Source organism: Nannospalax galili, unplaced genomic scaffold (assembly GCF_000622305.1).
Source record: "Nannospalax galili isolate Female #2095 unplaced genomic scaffold, S.galili_v1.0 scaffold139, whole genome shotgun sequence".
NCBI classification, from domain to species: Eukaryota; Metazoa; Chordata; class Mammalia; order Rodentia; family Spalacidae; genus Nannospalax; species Nannospalax galili.
The window spans coordinates 5,671,797-5,691,924 of NW_008345884.1; the positions used below are offsets into that span (position 1 = coordinate 5,671,797).

The following is a 20,128-nucleotide window of genomic DNA, read 5'->3' on the forward strand; positions in this document are numbered from 1 at the left end:
AGAAAAGAGAGTCCCTTAGCTGTTGTCCTTATAATGGTATCCTCAGCAGACCCCATACAAATGCTTTATGAAAAAGCTACTTATATTCAGTAAACATAACAGATGAAACTGTAAAAATGTTCTTACCAAAATCAGCTATCTTTGCATTCATGTGTGCATCAAGCAGGACATTTTCAGGTTTCAAATCTCTGTGGACTACCATATGCCTGTGACAATAATCCACACCAGAAAGGATCTGTTGGAACAGACGTCGACTTTCTTTTTCATCCAGCTAGAGAAAGTAGAAAAGTATCTTAAAGGAGTGCCCTTCAGAGGAAGACTTCCTCTTCCTACTTATAATTCTCCGACGTGTAAACCATCAAATGCATGAAACCTTCCAAATGAACTTCATCCATGAGACGCTCTTGAAATGGGGAGGAGATACACACAGCACAAAACAGAAACAGTAAGAGTTGAAGGGACCTGAGTCAGCAGCTCAGCTTCCTGACCCTATCATCTGCACAGGACCACATTTTCCTTTACAGCTCACAAACTATTTCCAGCAGTTTTGATTTCTGCCTGACATCAGGCATGCTTTCTACTGTAAGTTAGTGATGTTTACCCTTCATTCTTTTAATAAGTAGTTATTGAACACCTTTGATGTGCTACACAGTTTAGACATTCATGATACAGCAGTGAATCAAACAAAGTCCCTGAGTTGACAAAATAAGGCAATAAACAAATAAAACATCAGAGTGACAATGCTCTGGAAAAGATGATGAGTAAGAATACAGAAAGCGCTCCAATAGGTAGCTCCATACCCAGGGTCAAACAAACCAATGGTGCTGGCTCAAAGGAGTGGGTGGATCACAAAACAAAACATAAAAGCATGAACGTTGGAACCCTTCCTGCAGGGAAGAGGGAGGTGGCTAAGTGGGAGGGGGGCAGAAAGGTGGGGGTGAAAGTAAAGAGAATGTACTAGAATACATGTATGAATCAAAGAACAAATTTAATTCATTTTAAAAGAGAAAAGAAAAACAACACAGTAATGTTGAGATGGGGATACTATTTTAGACTACACAGAAGTTACATTTAAGCACTATCAATGAATTACTAAAAAACTACATTGTATGTTCCGAAATACAAGATGTTTTAATTTTTTATATATTTTAATTTGTGTGTATGTATCTATATGCGTGTACATGCAAGTGCCTGCAGAGGCCAGAGAGGGCATCATATCGATACCCTGGAGCTGGAATTACAGGCCTGAGCCATCCCATATGGGTACTGGGAACTAAATTCCAGTCCTTGGAAGAACAGTAAACATTCTTAAATACTGAGTCATCTCTTCAGCCCCAAGATGTTTTACCTTTAACATAAGAAAATTTTTAACACATTTACCTTGGGGTGTTTACTGAAAAAAAAAAAAAAATCTTACACTACAACTACCTTTTGAAAAATAATCATTAGAAACCTCCCTCTCTCTAGTTTCTCATTTTATAATGTTTTCTCAACACAAGTGATAACCATGACTGGCCTATCATATGCCCGATCCCAAGACATCACATTTATTAAATAAGCTACTAATCCTCTCAGCAAGGAACTCTCATATGTTATTCTCTAACAAGTCATGAATTATTCCAAAACGAAAATTCCATACCTTCAATGGCATGGATAATCTGGAAGAAAAGATAAACCAGTAACTTCTTTTGATAGCAAAATCAAAACTACTATTGAAGGGTTATAAGATAAGAGTTATAAGATCTCAAGAAAAAAAAAATTTTAGCAATCTAATCGTTCAAGCAGAGGCTTATAGAAAAAAAATTCTTCAAAATATGAAAAGAAAATTAATTGACTAACAAAATATATAAGAAGCAAAATAACTAGGAAGACTATGAAAAAGAAAAGTAGTATATTTACAAAAATATAGTACAAAGAATGGTAGAGATATCTACAAAAGATGATTTTTAAAATGAAAGTAATTTCCAGTTAAAAAGCATCACAGACTGAATCTTTTGCAACTACTCCTTAGAATATCACAAAAATGACATTGACAATAAACAAAGCAAATGAAAACAAAACAAAGGAAGACACAGCAACCATCAAGAGGAGTTAGTTCCCATCCGGACAGGGGATAAAGACTTAGCAAGAAGAGAAAAGGGAAACCTAAGTCTAGAGTAAGAAATAAACTCATCTGCACATGGAACTTTGCAAGGGCTGAGAAACAGGAGGCATTGGGACTTTCTGGAGGCTGAGTGAGAGGTGGGCTGAAAACAACACACCTAGTCCAGGTGAGAAGCTTTTAAACTCACCCCACCAGGGAGTAAGACCTATTGTTTATTCTAGCAAGGCAGAAGCAGACCTGTTCTAAGGATACCATGGCAGGAAGGAAGGAAGCATTGTAAGGGAAACAGATTAGGTGGCAATCAACATACTAACTGAAGAGGCTTGTACCACTTTCCAACTCAAGTCCTACAGCTAAACTACTACCTTCAAGAAAATAGGGAGTTTTCTTCTACAATATCAAATGGGGGGGGGGGGCGCAGGGACAATATTCTTGATAAATAGTTTACCCCAAGGAAATGGACAGGTCTCCAACAATTCAACCTATGGGAAGAGCCACCAATCAACAAATCTCACCCATACATGAGCTTGACATTTGGTATTTCATTCTGAAATGTAAGTGGACAACCAAGAATCACTAGACCTGAGGAAGAGCCATGCACAAAAGACAAAGGCAAATAAATCAACAGAAAAAAAAATGGGGAGCAGAAAGCACAGGAGGAGGAGAACGGGGCAGGAACCAAAAGACAACGTGAAAACTGTCATTCTCAGCCAGATAAGGTTACATCTGCAAAGCCAAAAGAGCAGACTGCTTAAAGAAAATTTCAGAAAACAGGACATATATCTGAAATATGACAGCTGGAATTTTAGCTTGAATTTAAGGGTAAAACTGAAGATCCTCCCACAAAGAACAAAATGACTAGAAATGAAAACCAGGAGAAAAGAGATCAGCAAGAAGGAAATGAATGAATTTAGGTTGAATTCTTTTAGGAGGTGGGAGCAGGGGGACTTGGAGGATGAGAAGAGGGTACTCCAAACAGAAATTAACCTCATTCAAAAACAAGTCAAGATTAACTTGGTTAAGAGGCTTGATTTGACCAAACAGCTATTCTATACAAAAGGAAGGCATGAATAACACAAGCAGCTGAAGGGGCAGGGGGCTCAGCTCTATGCTGGGCGCTCTTCCAGAGAGGTTTCTGCAAAGCAAACCACCCTAAAATAAGCATGGGCAGGGGACAATGTTCAGTTTGCTATCTGCTTTCTTCCAGAACTAAATTCTCTAATTCCTAACTCCTTTACAAAACCTCTTCTTACTATTCCAGGTACATCAGACTTTGGAAACCAAAAAAGTGAATGAAATTTAAATGTGACCAGGGTTAACCAACAAAGCCTAGATCTTTAAGTATTTAATAGATTTTGTAAGGAGTCATTATATACTTCACAATATATTTTTAAAGTATTTATTGCCTGTGTGGTGGCATAAGCCTTTCGTCCCAGCACTCGGGAGGCAGAGGCAGGGGATCTCTGAGAGATTGAGGCCAGCCTGGTCTACAAAGCGAGTTCCAGATCAGCTGGGGCTACAGGGAGACCCTGTCTCAAAAAAAACAAAAAAAAAAAAAACATTAAAGTATTTATATACCCTAAAATATAATATAAATCTGTATGAACAGGCTCAGGGGATCATCTTGAAGCTCCTTTCTATGTCTAAGCAGCTTATTATTCTAAACAAATATATGACTAAGGGAAGTAGTTACTACACAGACCTCTTAAAATTGCTTTTTGACATTTTGATGCAAATAAGGGGCAAAGGGGAGTTACGAAATATGTACAGGATTAAATCAGAACTGCTTACCCTTCCATTTTTACAGATATAATCAAATAGCTCTCCTCCTGAGACATATTCCATCACCATGAAAATATCAGATGGTGTACTGATGACCTGGTACCTGGTGAGAGAAAACATTATCTACTAATATTAAAACATGTGTATTCATTCATTCAATAAATATTTACGAGGTTACCTATAATATACCAGGTCCTGTGCTAGGAGCTAGGAAAACTATGGGGAATAAAGCAGATTTCCTGTCTTTGTGGTGTTCTTGTTTCAGGTGCCAGGGCAATAAATAAGCATTTTTTTAGGGCAGAACATGCAATGAAGAAAAAGAAAGCAAACTCTCTTCTATGCAGAGTACTCAGGGAAGGCCTCCAAAAAGTAACATTTGAGCAGAACCCAAAGGAAGTAAGAGAACAAATTATATTATCCAGGAGGAAGGTGAACCAGGCAGAGGAACAGCCAGGACAAAGTCCCAGGGGGAAGTCTGCTTGCCATGCTCACAGTAAGGCAAGAGCAGAACAGGCTGGGAGAGAAACAAGATGTGAAGTCAAAGTCATTGAAGGCCAAAAGATGTACAACTTCACAAGCCATTAAGAGACTTTGGCTTTTACTTAGGGGAAGATGAAAAGCTATGGGATGTTTTGATTAGAGTCATGTGATCTTCATTATTAAATGGGTGAGTGGCAGCAGCGTGAAGAACTGGCTACATACTAGCAGGAGAGGCTGAGCTACTTCAGAAGTCCATGACAGGAGAGGGTGGTTCAGACCAATGTGATGGTGGTAAAGGACAGAGAAACAGATCAGAAATACATTCTGAAGGAAGAGATGGAATGGACGGTGGGAAGTGAGAGAGACAGGCTGCTAATGATGCCTCCTATGCTTTTCCTGGGTAACTGGTTATTAATTGCAATGGTGAGGAATGTACGGAGAACAGATTTGAGGGGTAATAAAGAGATCAGACTTGATCAGGTAGTTTGAAATGTCTCATGTACATCCAAATGGAGATGTAAAGTAAGCAGTAGACACAGAGTCCAGAGTTCAGTAAAGGGGTTTCAAAGCAAAAAAAAATGTACATTTAGGGGCCATCAGCATAAATGATATTTCAAAACACTTTAATAAATGAGAACTAAAAGCAAAACAAATTTTGAGCCAGCCAGTTCAACAGAAAAGTCCAAGCAACTTTAAATTATAACCTATATGATAAAGCAGGAGCTAAGCAATGAGTTACCTGCAACCTTACAGTGGTAACCACAAGCAGCAGTTAAGATTACTGTTCTTTTGTTGTTTTACTTTTCATATGTTTGAGCACTTTGCCTGCATGTATATGTGCATCTATGAGGTGCAATACCCAGAGAGGCCAGAAGAGGGTGTCGAATCCCCTGGAACAGACAGTTGGTAGCCACAGTGTGGGTACTGGGACTCAAACCATGGTCCTCTGCAAGAGCTGCCAGTGCTCTTGACCACTGAGGCATCTCTCCCACCCAAGATTACAGTTCTTTTGAAGTAACAGATTCCTGTTATTTGTACGATCAGATGTAAGCAGTACAGAGGAAAATAATTTCTAGTGCGTTGTCTCTTGTGAGCCTAATTACTGGAAATCTGAAATTTGTAGGTTAAGAATTTTCTTTTCTTTTCTTCTTTGTGGTACGGAGGATCAAACAAAAGTCCCCTCAACCAGCTACAGAGCATTTTTACTAGCAAACCAATAGCTGGTTCTATATTATAGCAACAGAAGCACTGAACATCATCTGTCAGAAGGGCATCTGTCCAGAAAACAGGAAAGAACAAGAATAACAGTAATATAAACACAGCTGGGCATGAAGAGGCGGAACTGACGGTGGATGGGTTAGATAAATACATAAGCAGGAAGAAACTTCAAAACCCTCAGGAAGCAGGACAAAATGCCAATCCTCTTTCTGGTTTGCCAGGTTAGGTAGGTTAACAGAAGGGGTGATCAGATGACTAGACCATAATTAATACAGATTGAGCTTACAGTTTAATTATATGAGGATGCCTGAAAAGCTTGAGGTTCTGAATTTCTCTGCGGATTTTTCCAACCACGTCAAGACTTCGAATCTTCTGCCGATTGAGTATTTTCACAGCAACTTTATGCCCGGTCAATTCATGTTTGCCAACTGTAGGAGAAATAATTTTAATAAGTTAGTACCAGGTTTGACTAATGATGAATGTTGTTGTGTTCTAAAAGCAATCTAAGCACTCCAAGATGCTTCAGTACACTTGCTTTTTCTTTCTTTTGCCTAATTTTACTCCTGAAGGTTTTGAAACTCAGTAGAAAAATAACATACAGAACTGCTAACAGTGGTTTCTTGGGGGAAAGGAAAGCTGAAATAGTCACACAAGAGAGGAGTCTTCTTCTTGCTGTACGCCTTTAGGGACTCAAATTTTTGAAACTATTACACATAGATATTGAACTCTATCTTTTCTTATACCTGTCTACAGATTTTTACACAAATAGATCCTAGTACAGCCACCATTATATGGTAAGGACCCATAAGTCCCTACAGCCCTAAGTGCTGTAATCCCAGCACTCAGAAGGCAGAGGCAAGAGAACTGCGAGCTTAAGGCCAACCTGGGCTACATGGTGACACTGTCTCAAAACAACAAAAAAAAACTAACAAAAATTGCATAACATAGAATAATTCTACCATTCCTCTCCAAAACCTCCCATGGAGCTGAGAAATGGCTCAGCAGGTAAGATCACTTGTGCAAGAATGAAGACCAAAATTCAAACCCCAAGAACCCACATTCAAAACAAAACAGGTGGATGTGATAAACGCCTGTAACCCAAGCTCTGGGGGGCAAGGGGGACAGAGATAGGAAGATCGCTGGCGTCTGCTGGTTGACTGCCTAGCTCCAGTTTCATTGAGGCCCTGTCTCAAGGGAATAGGGCAGTGAATGATAAAATAGGGCACCTCCTCTAGCCTCTAGACATGTACAAACATACATGTGCATATGTAACACATACACAAACACCTCTAACCTCTAGACATGTTCACATACACGTGCATACAAAAGGTATTTGCATACACATACCTCCTCTAGCCTCTAGGCACATGCATACACATGTGCATACACAACACACACACAAGTAAATAAATTCCCCTGTGCCACTGACATGATTCATTCATCATTAGCAGCACTTGTGTCTTTTCAATTTTGGCTCACAGACATGTAGTTTCTGTTTTCAAATATGAAGTTTAAAAACAAATGAAGCCAGGTGTGCACACCTTTAATCCCAGCACTCAGGAGGCAGAGGCAGGCAGATTTCTGTGAGTTCAAGGCCAGCCTGGTCTACATAACCAGCTCCAGGCCAGCTGGGGCTACAGGGAGACCCTGTCTCCAAAAAAAAAAGATTTTATCTTGTAATGTTCAATTCATATGCCTATCCAGATAGTCAATGGTAATGACAGAATTCTGCTATTGTTATTGAAGCAGAGCCTGCAAAAATTTAACATGTGTGTGCCCTTTCTCAGGAACTAATGGGAGAATATGTATCTGTGATGGCTAGTCCTGGGTGTCAACTTGACTGGATCTGAAATTAACTGAAATGAGAGAGACCCTGATTGGATCATCTGAAGCTGGAAGACCCACCCTAAATGTGGGCGTTGCCTTCTGCTGGCAGCCATGGCAGAAGGGAGCTCTGGCTTTTTTTGCCCCTTGCCTTCTCTCTCATTGGTGAATTTGTCTGGCTGCTGTGACCAATTTCTTCAGATTCCAATGCAGACTGAAGAGTAGCAGATCGCCCAGAATCTGTCAGACTTTCATTGCCAGATTGGGACTACTGAGACATCCAGCCTTGTGGCTTAGCAACTACTGGGTTCTTAGCCTCTCCAGTGTGGTGCAGCCACTGTTGGACTTCTTTAGACAACCCTGACTAATACAGTATCCTATCAAAATCAGGGAGGACACTAAAAAAAATGACACACAGAATCTAGTTAAGAAGGGAACCAAAGGCTGGGTATGTAATACCATTCCTAGGAAGCCCAGGTAAGCCTAAGTCTCAAAAACAAACCACCACCAAAAAAAAAAAAAAAACACCCAAGCCTGGTGAATTCCAGTAATGTCAACATACAGGAAGAGGAGACAGGATAAGAGTTTAAGGTCACTTTTTTGATTGCACAGAGAGCTCAAGGCCATAAGACTCCAAAAAAAAAAAAAAGGGAAGGGGGGGGGGGGATGGAGAAGTCCAATATAGGAGGAAAATTAAGCAACTCCCCAAGTGGTAATGAAAGAAAGCCACAAGAGGATGAGGCAGCATCCAGGAGGCAGCAAGTACAGGTAAGGCAAGAGGGGTCAAGACATGTGCTTTTTGTTTTGTTTTCTTTAGTCCTTTTGAGAAAGGATCTCCCAGCTGGCCTAGAACCTGATAGGGAGACCAGGCTGGACTAGAACTCACAGAGATCCTCATGCCTCTGCTTCCCAAGTGCTGGGATTAAAGGCATGCGCCACCACACCCAGCTCCAAGATAGGTATTTTAACGGGGAAAAAATTATCCTATAGCTTTCAAAGTATGGAACATTATTTGAGAGAGATTTTTATAAAGATACTAGAAGATGTGTGAAATTTAGACTTAATTTCTAAGAAAATTAGAAAAAAGTGAGGTAATTCATTAACTCAAGCCAGGAAAAATTAAGTTTCACAACAAACTGTAGTGCTGACTTAGCAAATATTTGTATAGTCATAATTCTGAAAAAACAAATAAGGATTTTTAAAATATGATTATATTAAGAAAATGGGAATACACAGGAAAAGGTGTAAAAAGAAAGGAAGAAAAACATGCTGAAGCAAGTGTAGAAATTGGCAACATTCCAATTTCTTTTTACTTCTTTTAATTATTATTTTATGTGTGTGAGTGTTGGGCCTGCATTATGTAAGTGCACTCATGTCATGCAATGCCCGAGATGGGCATCAGATCCATCTCTCCAGCCCCCATCACTCCAATTTCTAACAAAGCTTTCCCTAATTCCATTAGATACAACTAAGCACAGCAGCTTGATTGTTATATTCCAATTTGGGAAATACTTTATGAGAACTAGATTATCAATACCTCAGGAAGTTTTAATCTCATCTCTTCCAACTACCCTCCCCCCAAATTCCCAAGCTCTGCTTATTGGGACCTTTTCCTCCATTAGTTATAGCACAAAGTGCTGGGTCTGATCCTCATTAGTGTATAACCGAATGTGGTTACATATACTTTGTAGTACCAGCACACAAGAGGTAGAAGCAGGAAGATCAGAAGTTCAAAGTCAACTTCTGATACACAGCCAGCTCAAGGCAAGACTAGGCTACTTGAGACTAGAAAAAAACAACAACAACAAAAACCTAAGCCAGGTGGGGTGCCTCAGGCCTATCATCTCAGCACTGGTAGGCTGAGGCAGGAGAATTACCACAAGTTCAAGACCAGTAGGGCTATAGTGTGAGACCCTGTCTCAAAAAAGTCAAAATAAGGACTGGAAAGATGGCTCAGTGATTAAAAGCACTGACTGTTCTTGCAGAGGACCCAGGTTCAATTCCCAGCACACACATGGTAGTTAACAACCATCTGTAACTCCAGTTCCAGGGGATCTGATGCCTTCTTCTGATCTCCTCAGGCAGTGCACGACATGGGTGCACTTATACACATGCAGGCAATACACTCACACACATAAAATAAAAATAATAACAAAAGAAAAAAAAGCCAAAACAATGTCCATGCCAAGCCTGACAATCCCAGTTCAAACTCCAGGACCAACACAGTAGAAGGAGAGAACTGACTCCTCCAAGTTGTCCAGCTGTCCTGTGACCTTCACATGTGTCCACGGACCTTCACATGGTCTATATGTGTGCGCACGTAGGCATACATGCACACACACACACACACACACACACACACACACACACAAATGGTTTTTATGTGTATGAGTGCTTTGCCAACATATCTGTGCCTGATTCCCAGGGTGTCAGATCCTCTGGAACTAGAGTTATCAGGGGGTTGTTAGTTTCCATGTGGATGCTGGAAACCAAACTTGGGTTCTATGCAAGAGCAGCAAATGTTCTTAATTACTGAGCTATATCCCTAACCCCCAATAAAAGTTTCAAGGTTAAAAAAAAAAAAAAGCGCAGGGATTATGAAGAACAGAATGAGAATTTTACCAAGAGAACAACTAAAATCATTTAGAAAACAGTAAGAAGCAGCAATCGCTGGACCTGGTAGCACACACTTTTAATCCCTGAACTCAGGGGGCAGAGGCAAGTGGAACTCTTAGTAGTAAGAATAGTATTCCTCCTACAAATAACAGAAGTTCATCACAAAAAAGACAAAACAAAAATAAAACAAAACAATATATATATATATATATACATACATACATATATATATAAACACACACACATACAATTAAGCATACCACAGTACTTTTTCTGATTTTTGAGCATTTCATCAACTATAAAATAATTACAAGTATAAAGATATATTATTCACTTGAAAAACAATGCAAGAAAGCAAACCCCTAAAAGGTAAAGGCACTTGCCTCCAAGCCTGAGGACCTGAGATTGATCCCCTGATCTCACATGATGAAAGGAGCAGACTGACTCTAGGAAGTAGTCCTCTGACCTCATGTGTGCTATAGTGTGTGCATGCGCACACACACACACAAACAAGTGAATGAAAATAAACAAATGTTACTAATTTTTTTTTAAAAAGCAACAAATCACAAAAGCTCAACTATATTCAGAGATTGAAGAAATTGAGAACAGTAACCAGGAGATAGAAGGTGCCTCAGCAGTGATCCTTCAAACCTCCCAACACACAGACATTTACAAACTCAACAGAAAGGCATCAGCAGAGAACATGGTGTGCTTAGATTTTGTCCGCTTAACAAAAAATTAGCATAGTAATTCCCTTGTTTGTGTTTGGGGGTAGAGCCTGGGTAAACCCAACAAAACACTTAGCAAAACAACAAAAAAAAGTCTGAGACAGTGCTAAAGGTAACACTACTTGGAAAAATGTAGTTCTCCAAACTTAACTGAGAAGTAGATTGAAAAACCATGCATAAATGTTTCTCAGTTCATTACAGCTTATTATGTAATAAAAAAGACTGCAAATCTCCTAATGACTAATTTGCAAAAACAGTTTAATACACTGTTGTTCCAATATGACACACTCTTACAAGGAAGACTATGAGAGATGTTAACAACATGAAGAATGAACAAAAGTTACACGGGGGGGCTGGAGAGATGGCTCAGCGGTTAAGAACACTGGTTGTTCTTCCAGAAGACTGGGGTTCAAATCCCAGCACCCACATGGCAGCTAACAACTGTCCTTAACTCCAGTCCCAGGGCATCTGACAGCCTCTTCTGACGTCCGCAGGCATTGCACAAAACAGGTGCATTACCTACATGCAGGCAATACACGTATACACATAAAATAAAAATAAAAATAAAAAAATTACACAGGCTTCCGCATTTATCAGCTACAAAAAAAATTACATGAAAATGATACTGTGCTAAAATTAAAGAGCTATTCTTTTCTAAATTGTTATTGATTGTGTATGCGTGTACATGTGTGTGCACGCACACATGCACACGTGACTTAGGCAAGTTAAAAAACTTCAACCCCCAACTCATCTGTAAATACCGTGCACTCTATAAGAGTGGCTGTAATGCCACATGAAATAGTATTTGTAAAGCATTTCCACACTGCCCAGGACGTAGTAAGTGATCATATACCACTGTAACTATTAATGTTTAGGGCCAATTGTCTGCTTTCCCCAGACTAGTCCCTTAGTCCTATTTAATCAGCCCTGAATTATGTTTTAATACCTGAATAGTCATTTTGGATCTCAGCATTTAAACTGTGCTTTCCTATCCACTTATATTTAACAGCATGCCTTTATCAAGGCGCATAGTAAGTGCTAAATAACAGCCATCATTTTGCTACATGGAACTCCCACCCTCTCATCGGCTTCATCCTGATGCACCACTCCTAAATTTCTGGTTTCTAAAGTTCAGCCCATTTCCTCAGTGGTTAACATTCAACAGACCACTGCTAGAAAGACACATGCAGCACTAGTCCTTTACAACCAAGTCACCTTCTACCTAAAAATTACAGTGAGAGTTTTATGGCCAGCAAAGTGCAGAGGGGATAAAAGGAGCCCATGTGCTGCAGTTTAAGTGGAGTTATACTTCTTAAATACAATTTTCTGCATTATAAATCCAGTTGATTTATACTGCCAATACAATTAGGCAGGCACCTTGTCTGTCAATACAAGTGGCACACCCACTCTAACTCTCACAAACTTGGAAGACTGGCATTATCAGCAGCATTCTACAAGAAGCTGAAGCACACAAAGATGAAATAATCTGTCCAAAGGTACACAGTTGGTAAGCAACAGAGCCAAAGGTTCAACTCAGATCAGACTAAAAAGTTCACGCTTTATCCCAAAAGGGAAATAAGGAAACACCTTTTAAACTTTTTTTTGGGGGGGGTGGCTGGATCTTTTTGAGACAGGGTCTCCCTGTAACCCCAGCTGGCCTGGACTTGCTATGTAGACCAAGCTGGCCTTGAACTCACAAAGATCCACCTGCTTCTGCCTCCCAAGTGCTGGGATTATAGGCATGCGCCACCAAGCCCAACATGGCATATTTTTTTAATGATTGTGTGTGGTGTACATGTGTGAGTGTTGGGTGCCCAAGTGCCATGGGACACATGTGGATGTCAGAGGATAACCTTCAGGAGTCAGTTCTCTCTTTCCATGCTGGGTTTCAGGGACTGAACTCAGGATCAGACTTGCACAGCAAGAGTTTGTACCCACTAACCATCTCTGGACAGCACATGACAACAGATGGCTCAGTAGTTAAGAGCACTGGCTATTGACCCAGTCACTGACCCACTGACCCAGGTGCAGTTCCCAGAACCCACATAGTGGCTAACAGCCATCCTTAACCCTAGTTCCAGGGAATCCAATGCCATCTTCTCCATGGCTTTGCATGACACAGGTACACTTACATGCATGCAGGTAATACACTCAAATACATAAAATAAAAATAAAATTTAAGCTGAGGGTGGTGGCACACACCTTTAACGCCACCTTTAATCCCAGAACATGGGCGGCAGAGGCAGGCAGAGCTCTGTTGAGTTCAAGGCCAACCTGGTCTAAATAATGAGTTCCAGGCCAGCTGGGGCTATAGGGAGACCCTGTCTCAAAAAGACCAAAAATAAATAAATAAATAAATAAATAAATAAAAATTTTAGTTAAAAAAATTTTTAAACCTGGGGGCTGGAATGACAGCTGTATGGTTAGGAATGCATACTGCTCTTGCAGAGGACCTGAGTTCAATTCCCAGGACCCACAGCCACTGGCTCACAACTGTCTGGAACGCTAGCCCTAGAGAATCCCAGGCCTCTGGCCCCTGTGGGCATCAGAACTCACATGCATGTACCCACACATATATACATAATTAAAAATAATAAAATAAATCTTTAAAAAAGATAAACCAAAACCAGATGTGGTAGGCTCACATCTTTAATCCCTGTACTTGGGAGGGAGAGGCAGGCGGATATCTGTGACAGTGTGGCCAACCTGGTCTCCCAAGCAAGTTTCAGGAGAGCTGGAACTACAGACTCTGTCTCAAAGACAAAAAATAAATAAATCTTCCAAAAAATGCTGCACAGTGTAATACACACACACACACACACACACACACACACACACACATACATCCTTCAAATGTAACATAAATACAAGTTGAACATACCAGAAGAATCTCCAATTTATAGTGTAAATTTGAAAATAATAATTTGAGCCTGGCATGGTGGCATTCACCTTTAATCCCAGCACTTGGGAGGCAGAGACAGGCAGGTCTCTGTGAGTTTGAGGCCAGCCTGGTCTCCATAGTGAATCTAGGCCAGCTGTGGCTACAGAGAGACCCTGTCTCAAAGACAAAAAAACAGAAAAGAAAATCATCAGAGCATAATTTGAATGCTCTGATAATCATTCAAAGATTTCATTCTTTCCTTTGATCTTTCTCTACCCCACCGACAATATGTAATAAGAAGGGAAAAAGAAGTTGGCACAATGTCAGAACCAGAACTGTGTCCTCAAAACTGGGCTAAAGACTCTCCATTGAGTAAACTTAGGTGGAGCCGAAGTCACTGCTGTTCCACAGTCAATCAGTGCATGAAATAAATGGACTTTGTAAGGAGTCTGTATTCCCTCAGGGATGTGCCTGCCCTTTATCAAAGCTTAAATTGTGTTTTTTTAGACTGTTACTATTTTTCAACTGGGCTAAAATGTTCTTTAATGCAGAAGCAACATGGGCATTCTGGCCTTGAACACTGGCTCCTCACCCAGGGCAGAATTTACCAGCCTCTAAAATACAGGCTTCACAAGAACAGCAGACTAATCAACTAAGTATGAGCTAACTGACAATCAAGTGATTGCTCTCTAAAGGCAACTTTGTCTAACTATAAAACATTGTTAACAATGATCTAATTCGGTATGTAATGCTGAAGTAAAACAAGATCATATTCTGAAAGACGGGATTTTAACAAGCTAGAAATGTCACACAGTTCATGTCCCCTGAAGGCAGTCTAGCCACCTAACCATTTAGTTTCATTTCTAAAATTAGGAGAAAATTTCATTGCTAAGTGTTAGAAAAATAGCTTAATCCCAGAGATGGGTGAGTTTAAAAAGCTATAAATGGAAACTTGAGGTGTCTACCTTTTTGCTAACAAAAATTTCAGGCATATATCACAAGATAGACCAAAGGCTAGTGAGACAGCCCACTGGTTAACACACTTGCCTCCAAGCCTGAGGACCTGAGTTTGATCCCTGGAAATGGACTCCTGAAAATGTTCCTCTGACCTCCACATGTGTTCCATGCACACATGCACACACACACATAAACACACAAATGTAATAAAAAAGTGAAGATTTTTTTTTTAAAAAGCATACCAAATACTCAAGTACCAGCAGCTTAGCACTACATTACACACACAGCTGAAGCCCTGAACGACCCCTCCCAGAGCTGCATAACTACCATTCTGAATGTGGTATCCCTCTGACACATTAACATTTTATTATATAACTATGAATCCATAAAACTATTATTTTTCAAATTTAATTTTAATGTATTTTGCAAAAATGACTACAGTACAAAACAACCAAAGGATGTAGCACACCATTCCCTGCCTCCTAGTTCCCATTCCTGATTCTAACAAGGTTCTAACGGTTTCCCATGTTATCTATATAAGGATATGCTACACATAAAAAAGTAGCAACGTGCACATGTGCCTCTGCCTTTTACACATAAATTGTAGGTATCTACTAAACAGACTTACTTTTTACTGTTCCAAACAAACCTGGAGGGCCAGGCTTGGTGGCACACACCTTTATTCCCAGCACTCAGGAGGCAGAGGCAAGCAGATCTGTGAGTTCCAGGCCAGTCTGATCTACATAGCAAGTTCCAGGTCATCTACGGCTACATAGTGAGACCCTGTCTCAAAAAAAAAAGGGGCGATGGCAGTGAGGAGGCTGGAGAGACGGCTCAGCAGTTAAGAGCACTTGCTGCAGAGGACCAGTTTCAGTTCCTAGCACCCAATTCCAGGGGATCCAATGGCCTCTTATGGTTTCCATGGGCACTGCATGTACATGGTGCACTTACACACACTCATACACATAAAATTTTTAAAAATAAAAAATAGAACATACACACATACACTCTGTATCCAACTACTTAAAAAAAAAAGATGCCTTCTGCTACACATACACACACACATACACACACAAACACGCTGGGTCACATTCCTCCAAGGGTACTAATACGCCCTCCTCTTTCTAGTGCCTAAACTAAATGGCATATGCCAACCAGGCCATTCCTTGCTGTGGACAGAGGATCACAGAAATAATCAGTTTCTATAACTTCTGGCAAAAAGCATCTCAACTGTTTAACAATTTAAAAATTAACTACTTGAAGATTTTGAACATCAACTAATAAATCTAAGAACAAGTTTCACTTTAACCATGAAGCCTATGATCTTTGACTAATACTGGCCCTTCTATATTTGGGGAGGGTGATGACCGACAGTATAGTATTTCAAGAGAAGAATGTGTGGGTGGAGAAGTGAAGATTAAGGAAAAGCAGAGTCACTGGATGCTTCAAGTCACTGACACTTCATAAGTCAAATCCCAAAAATGAAAACAATCTTATTCGTGTCCAATCTGCTCACTCCACTCTGGCTTGTATCAAACTATAGGTGAACGCCGTGTTCCAAGCAGAGATCTTAGAAGGGGTGAAGGCATCAAGACTGCCTTATCACTGTGATCAGAAGCATTCATGAGCATTTCTTTCCAACACTTGTAAATTAAAAAGTATGTTATAGTGGTTAACAAGTAACAGAACAGTGAAAGGGTCGCCTATAATATACCAGCTACTTGGGCAGCAGAGGCAGGAAAAATGGCAACCTCAAAGCCAGTATCTAGCACAGAAACACTGCCTAAAAAAAAAAAAAAAACCCTCAAAACAAAAAACAGCCCAGCTCATGCCTAAAATCTCAGTAATCCCAGCAACAGGAGGCTGAGGCAATAGAAACAGAAAGGTCAAAGCCAGGCCCGGCTACACAGCAAGTTCAAGGGCAGCCTGGGCTATATAATCCTGTCTGAAAAAAAAAAAAAAAAAAAACCTAATGGGTACGAAAATATCTGACAAACTGTCAGAATATGGACCCACCATGATGGTTTGTCAGAATATGGACCCACCATGATGGTTGCCGCTGCCCTAGTCTTCATCTGCTTCTTTCTCATGCTGTTGGGTTTGCTGATCTTTGTAAGAAGGTTTATGCATTTGCTCCCCTGTGGGCTACATAGCAAGGACAAAAGAAGGGTGGGTTATTCTGTTCCATCCCTTAATAATCAAATAAGAAAATGTTTATCTGACAGAACAAAGCTCAGCTCTCTGTACAGGTGAGCTAACAAACTTTTTCCAAGTCAAATACTTACTGAAAAAGCTTACTGTATGCAAGTCATAGTCTCTTATTTCTCCAAATCAATGTATGAATTATTTCTTGGCAGTTCCAAAATTTCTTCCACTAAATACTTAATAACAAACATCTCAAAGGGGAAAAAAGTCCACCTCACAAAGCTTGCAATGAAAATTTTTCTTGTCAGAGCTGGGGGTTTGCGCTACTGATACATAAAAGATAAGGGATCCTGCACTTCTCTTTACCGAAACAGGCAAAAAACATATGCACTGACTTCCAGAACTCTAAATATGCTCTGAAGATGAAATGTATCCATAGGCTACTAAATGCCATCTGGAGACAACAGCTGCCCGACCTACTAGGTATAGCGCGTAGAAACTGCAAAACTCCCCCAAACTGGAAAATACGCAGTCTGCATTCAGAATTCAAACCACGTATTTCAAATTCAGCGCCGGTCCATATCCATATTCACCAGCACCTCTGAAGGAAATCAGTACTACTTCCAAAGAAAAGGGTCTCTTTAATTCTCGAAGGTATCCTACAGTTATCTCACTTCTGGGAGAAGACATTTCAGACTCGAGAAACAGCAGGGGCAGGTAAGCCGCCAGTCTCCTAAAAGCCACCACGCTGTGGACCTCCGAGGAGCGATAGCAGCGACCCGCTGGCCGTGCGCCAAGGGCGCACACCCGGCTCCTAAGGCCGAGACCCCCGCGTCCCCGCCCTGCATCCCGGCGCGCAGAGCCCAACTCCGTCACCCGGTCAAGTTCCGCCCAGAGCCATCCCCGCCCCTCCGCCGCCACGCCGTCGCCAAGGCGACAGCCCCCACCCCACCGCAGCTGACCCTGCAGCTCAGCACACCGCGGCGGCCTGGGGCTCGCTCCCAGCGCAGCCCGGAAGGGGGCTGCAGAGCCGGGAGACCCGGTAGGCGGGCACGGGGAGGAGGAGGAGGAGGAGGAGAGCGAGTGGGTCAGGCCGCCCTCCACGTCCAGGGCCCGCCCTGGCCCGGGGGTCCTCACCCTTCACTTTCCCGAAGGTGCCGACGCCCAGCGTGTCCCCCAGGATGTAGTGGCCGATCTTCACCCGCCCGTCGTGCTTCTGCTTCTCGGCCGTCGCCATCTTTCTCCAGGAACTGAGTCTGCGCATGGCGCCGCGGGAGGGGGTGAAGGGGGTGGAGGGAAAAAAAGACGCGGGAGCGCCGCGGTGGAGCGCAGCAGCCTGCCGCCTTCGCAAACCGCGCAGCCCCCGTAGCAGGCGGGGCGCACTCGCTCCCCCTGGCGGGCCGGGCGGGGCGGCTGCGGCGCCGGTACTGACCTCTGCTCCCCGCATCCCTCTCCGCGCGCCCGCCCACCTGCGCGCAGGGCGGCTTCTTAGCCTCTGGCCACCGGCTTCTCTTCGGGGTGCGCCGCTGTCCCCCCTAATTGCCACCCCTGGGTCTGTGTGGGTTCAGTTCCCGGTAACTCCGAGGAGGGCGACGAGCCGGGGGACCGGGACCAGTGCAGCGCGCCTTGTAACTTGGCAGGGACACCGCCCTGCCACTGCCTTCTAACCTGGCTTTTCCTCTCATTCGGTGGTTTCTGGAAGCCATAGGGAGTTTTTATTTGCACTTTAATACTTTACTTCCCACCGTTTTGGATTTTCTGGGATATTTGTTGTTTCGTAACTCTGAATGAGTAAATGACTATTGAGCACCGCACTGCTGAAGTACCCTGGACGGTCTTCCTTCCTGAATGCTACCCTTGAATTTCCTTTAAGGCAAGCAGTAGATGTGAATGTGTGTGTATTCGGGACTTATGGTCTGTATAAATTAATATTTTTGTATTTTCAGTAGAATATGCAAAAGCGGTACTAAGAACAGTTACAGTCCACCAGATCAGTTAACACATACCATACTTAGAATATATGATCTGTATAATGAAGCAATGATATATTACAAAAGTATGCTTCTTTGTAATAGAATTTTCGAGTGAGTCTGTTATTCATTTCCACTCTAACAATAGGCAGACTACATCATCATTTAAAAAAAAAAAAAAGTATCTGCCCTCCCTCAATATTGTGTCACATTTTGACTGATGTACGTGGGTAAAAAGACCACTCTTCATGAAGTATTTTAAAAACATACTAAAAATGCCATTTTTCTTCCTGATGAAAATTACCAACTCTTGATGTTCTCCTCTTTGGGTTTATGGCATCTAAGTAACAATGTTAAGTGCTGTTTTGTTCCAAGGAAAGTATTGCAAGGGAAAAACTGCCACCCACTTTGAACTTAGAACATTTCATAAGCAGAGACCAGTGACTATAGTCGTGGATAATCAAGTTCCTGCTGTACTATGAATATTCTGAAAGGTGAAAAAATTAAATTTTTCATCTGTGATATATTTAAGCAATTGGTTTCTTCACCTTTTCCTGTTTGCCTTGTGGGTTTCTGCAGCTCAAGTTTTTTTAGATAACTATAAAGCAGAAATAGTTCTGGAGACTATTAGGGAGGGGGACACCCTTTAACTTCTCCTCATCCCCTGAAATAGCGTCTGAAATTACTTCACATTTGCATCTTGTCTAGGATTTAGCCCCCGAAGGTACTGCTATTTCGTTTAATCTAAAAGAAAATGATTGGTCTGTGAACGTGGCTCAGTTGGTAGAGTAGCTGGTAGGGCCCCGGGTGTGCTCCCCAGCAGCACAGGAAACTAGGTTCCTGCCTGTAATCTCAGCACTCAGGAGGTTATCAGCAAGATCAGAAGTTTAAGGTCATCCTCTGCTACACAGGGAGTTTGAGGCCGGCCTGAGCTACACAAAACTCTTTCTCAAAACTAAAACAAAATAGCGCCTGCAAGATGACTCCACAGAAAAAGTTACCTTCTGCCAAGCCTGATGATCTGAGTTCAATCCCCAGAACCCCATGTTGGAAGAAGTCAAGGGACTCCCACAAGTTATCTTCCGACCTCCACGCATGTTTTAAAAAATAATGACAAAATTGTCCGCTTGTGTGCTACTTAAGTCTAGTATGTTGCAAAATCGCAAACCTCAGCTGAATTTTGCAAATCCATTTGGCAGTTCCTTCATGAAACTATAAAGACTTAAGAATGTAATACAATCTCAGCACTTTGGCGGCAGAAGCAGGTAGATCTTTGTGAGTTTGAGGCCAGCTTGGTCTCCAAATGAAGTGAGTTCCAGGCCAAATGGGGCTACAGGGAGACCCTGTCTCAAAAAGATGAAAAAAGTAATACAAGCCACACACCATTAATCCCAGCTCTCTGGAGGCAGAGGCAAGTGATGAA

The 20,128-nt window shown here is 41.7% G+C and overlaps 1 protein-coding gene across 2 annotated transcripts in view; it reads right to left on the bottom strand.

Moving 5' to 3' along the window:
• Positions 1-18,004, bottom strand: part of Prkaa1 (protein kinase AMP-activated catalytic subunit alpha 1) — a 33,427-nt gene extending 15,423 nt beyond the window's left edge. Inside the window, exons 1-4 of one of the 2 annotated variants that reach the window (XM_008842097.2) lie at positions 17,873-18,004; positions 5,871-6,012; positions 3,896-3,989; positions 127-271 (exon numbers count right to left, since the gene is read on the bottom strand). In XM_008842097.2, coding sequence (XP_008840319.1) covers positions 127-271; positions 3,896-3,989; positions 5,871-6,012; positions 17,873-17,999 — 508 coding nt within the window. In that variant the 5' untranslated portion in view covers positions 18,000-18,004. Of the gene's footprint in view, positions 1-126; positions 272-3,895; positions 3,990-5,870; positions 6,013-17,872 lie in introns of those variants that run through there. The other variant, XM_029567803.1, reaches the window with a different exon arrangement.
• Positions 18,005-20,128: the final 2,124 nt, after the last annotated feature.